This window comes from Antechinus flavipes, chromosome 6, assembly GCF_016432865.1.
Source record: "Antechinus flavipes isolate AdamAnt ecotype Samford, QLD, Australia chromosome 6, AdamAnt_v2, whole genome shotgun sequence".
Lineage (NCBI taxonomy): Eukaryota > Metazoa > Chordata > Mammalia > Dasyuromorphia > Dasyuridae > Antechinus > Antechinus flavipes.
In genome coordinates this window covers 422,832-426,896 of record NC_067403.1, presented here as the reverse complement: position 1 = coordinate 426,896, position 4,065 = coordinate 422,832, and the positions used below count along the sequence as shown (strand labels likewise).

Sequence of the window (4,065 nt, the reverse complement as noted above, 5' to 3'; positions counted from 1 at the left end):
TATGCATGGGTAATTTTTCAAGAGTGACCCTTGCGAAAACCTTCTGTTCCAACTTTTCTCCTCCTTTCTCCCATGCACTCCCCTAAATGGCAGGTAGTACAATACATGTTAAAGTATATGTTAAATACAATATTTGTATCCATATTTGTGCAATTACCTTGCAGCACCAGAAAAATCAGATCTAGAAAGAAGGTAAATAAACCTTAGAAGGAAAACAAAAATGCAAGCAAACAATAATAGAAAGAGTGGAAATGTATAGTTTTTTATTTTCAAAACATATGCATGGATTTTTCAACAATGACCCTTGCAAAACCTTACTTATCCATTTTAAGCCCCCCTCTCCCCACCCCCTCAACTACATGGTAAGTAATCCAATATATATTAAACATTGTAAAGTATATATCTTAAATCCAATGTATGCATACATATTTATACAATTATATTGCTGAACAAAAAAAAATCAGATCAAAAGGGGAAAAAATGAGAAAAAACAATAATGCAAACCACTAACAACAAAAGGAATGAAAATGCTGTGTTGTATTCCACACTGAGTTCTCACGATCCTCTCTCTGGTCTAGATGGCTCTCTTCTTCACAAAACCATTGGAACTGGCCTGAATCATGTCGCTGTTGACAAGAGCCATGCCCATCAGAACTGATCATTATATAATTTTCCTGTTGGCAAATATGATGATCTTGGTTCTGCTCACTTCACTTTGCATCAGTTCATGTAGGTAGCTGCAAGCCTCTGTGGAATCATCCTGCTGATCATTCCTTATACAACAATAATATTCCACAACATTAATGTGCTATAACTTATTCAGTATTTCCCAGCTGATGGGCATCCACTCAGTTTCCAGTTTCTTGCCACTACAAACAGGGCTGCAGAAACATTTCTGCACTGCTGGGTCCCTTTCCCTCCTTTAGGATCTCTTTGGCAAATAAGCCCAGTAGCAACATTGCTAGTTCAAAGGCTATGCAGCTTTTGATCACCCTTTGGGCATAGTTCCACGTTACTTGACAGAATGGTTGGATCCGTTCACAATTCCACCAACAATACATTAGTGTCCCAGGTTTCCCCCAAAAGCCTTTCCACATTGGTTACATTCATAAGGCTTCTCTCCAGTATGAATTCTCTGATATAAAATAAGAGATTCTTTTTTTTTTTTTTTTTAAGAATCTTTTCTACATTGATTACATTCCTAAGGCTTCTCTCCAATGTGAGTTCTCTGATGTACAAGAAGACCACCCTTGCTTCTAAAACCCTTTCCACATTGGTTACATTCATAAGGTTTCTCTCCAGTGTGGGTTCTCTGATGTACAATAAGACTTTCCTTTCTTCTAAAACCCTTTCCACATTGGTTACATTCATAAGGTTTCTCTCCAGTGTGGATTCTCTGATGTAAAATAAGAGCTCCGTTTTTTATAAAACGTTTTCCACACTGGTTACATTCATAAGGCTTCTCTCCAGTGTGCATCAGCTGATGTCCAATAAGACCTCCCTTGCTTCTAAAGCCCTTTCCACATTGGTTACATCCAAAAGGTTTCTCTCCAGTGTGGATTCTCTGATGATCAATGAGACCTTTCTTACTTCTAAAAGCCTTTCCACACTGGTTACATTCATAAGGTTTCTCTCCAGTGTGAATTCTCTGATGTAAAATAAGAGATTCCTTTTTTCTAAAACCTTTTCCACACTGGTTACATTCATAAGGTTTCTCTCCAGTGTGCATTATCTGATGTCTAGTAAGATGTCCCTTGCTTCTAAATGAGTTTCCACATTGGTTACATTCATAAGGTTTCTCTCCAGTATGGATTCTCTGATGTCTAATAAGATCACCCTTTTGTCTAAATCTTTTTCCACATTGGTTACATTGACAAGGTTTCTCTCCTGTGTGGATTCTCTGATGACCAGTGAGACCTTCTTTACTTCTAAAAGCCTTTCCACACTGGTTACATTCATAAGGTTTCTCTCCAGTGTGGATTCTTTGATGTCTAATAAGAGCTCTGTTTTCTGTAAAATCCTTTCCACACTGGTTACATTCATAAGGTTTCTCTCCAGTATGGCTTCTCTGATGTCTAATAAGATCTCCTTTTTGTCTAAATCTTTTTCCACACTGATTACATTCGCAAGGTTTCTCTCCTGTGTGGATTCTCTGATGACCAGTGAGACCTCCTTTGCTTCTAAAAGCCTTTCCACAGTGGTTACATTCACAAGGCTCCTCTCCAGTGTGGACTCTCTGATGTAAACTAAGAAATGCTCTATTTGTAAAAGCCTTTCCACCCTGGTTACATTCATAAGGTGTCTGTCCCATGTGGATTCTCGATTGTACAATAAGATTTTCCTTTTTTGTAAAACTTTTTCCACATTCGGTACATTCACAATGTCTCTCTGTAAGCTGGATTCTCTCATGTGCTGCACAGATTTTTCTCCAAGTAAAGTGATAGGATCCATCACCCATGAGCCACTGCTTGGGAGTTTCTACCACAGAATGGCTTAGCTCTGCAGGAGTTTCTTTCATTTCACTCTGATCTCTCCTTTCAAAACAAAAGAAGGAAAGAAAAGAGCAAACAATAAAGCAGACATAGTCATGATGCACACACACACACACACACTAACTCACTCACATATATTTATATTCCCTTCTCTCCATCAGCAGAAGAGGAACTCAGTTATTTTCTTTTTGGGGATAGAACCAATCATTTTAAGTCCCATTAGTTCACATGCCAAACATGATCTAATTTCTAAGGAGCTTCATGCACAATTATAGTGGAACCTCACAATAACATGTGACAACACAGAGAGTGCCTTCATTCTCCTTAGGTGCACAACTCAGGTCACCAGCTCAGAATGGCTGAGTGACTCAGCCCAAATCCCAGCTGCTGAAGCTAGAATTTACACCCTGTGAATGGCCATGCTCTGCCTACAGTTGTGACAATTAGCTCTACTCTCAATTTTCCCCTTTTCCTTTCCTTATCTGAGCTTTGCCTCTTTTTCATAGACATGACATCTGGTACATATATAGAATATACTCAAATTGTTTCATGATCGGTCTTGCCTGTAACCGTAACAAATTTCCATGCTGATCACTTTCAATTCTATTTTTTTCTATTATATTATCTGAGATCATATTCAGAAGGCTAACATAGTTGGTTTTTGTATTTACCTGAGGTAGAAGTGATTTTGTTCTGACCCATAACTTTTCTCGAGATAGCTATTACTTATTTCTTTTTTTTTTTTAATTATCTTTAAATGTCACCTGCATATCCCAAGATACAATTTTTTTAATGGATGAAATTATCCACATCTGAAAATGTCTCAAACAGAAAGTTGAGTTCCTCATCCTGAGATATGGAAGGCTAGTGCGGCTGCAGTATTGTAGTCCTTTCCCTTTTAGAATCTCACCAAGCCCTTGAACAACTGAGATAAAGATCCAAGGGATCTGACCCAAAAATGTCTCTGTGCCACCTTAAGTAGTGAATAAATGTCTGATTTGGTTATAAAGGTAGCTGTGCTCTGGGACCACACACATGGGCACATTTCTACCTTTAAGTCTTTCTGCAGTGATTTCAGTCTATCATGGTCACCAGAACACTCCTGTGGAGGACTGTGCTCTGAGTCCATGAAATTCTGGCTTCTTCTCAGTGCAACAGATTCTTCTGGTTTCCCAACTTGACACCAGATTGTTCCCAGCATTTCAGAAAGGTTGGACACTCATGTACAAATGGCCACAGGCCTGGAAAGACACTCAGGGGCTGTCTCTCCCTGGACTAGAGTAGTTATCCCTCCTGGGTTACCTAGCAACCCCATGTCATCCAATCTCTAATCGCCTGAGCGAGATGTGCTAAAAACAATATATGTAATTGACCCTTGAGTCATTTAGGGCAACATCTGTCATGAGCCAATAGAAATATAATTTTTTTTTCCTTTAACAGTAATTAGTAATGACTTTTGACTGGCTAGATTAAAAAAAAAAAAAAAAAAGAATTTCCATGTCTCCACTGGAGTCTGTCCGATTGTTTTTTTTTTTTGTTTTTGTTTTTTTTTCCTACATCTTACATGTAAGCT

At 38.4% G+C, this 4,065-nt stretch overlaps 1 protein-coding gene across 1 annotated transcript; it reads right to left on the bottom strand.

Moving 5' to 3' along the window:
- Positions 1-241: 241 nt before the first annotated feature.
- On the bottom strand, positions 242-2,528 carry LOC127540041 (zinc finger protein OZF-like). The gene has a single exon (XM_051964569.1). It carries the CDS (start codon positions 2,516-2,518, stop codon positions 1,202-1,204), a length of 1,317 nt encoding a protein of 438 aa, XP_051820529.1. The 5' UTR covers positions 2,519-2,528; the 3' UTR covers positions 242-1,201.
- Between the last annotated feature and the right edge of the window lie 1,537 nt (positions 2,529-4,065).

Coding starts and splice junctions, on each gene's coding strand:
- LOC127540041 (XM_051964569.1), bottom strand. CDS start 2,518: ATGAAAGAAACTCCTGCAGAGCTAAGCCATTCTGTGGTAGAAACTCCC.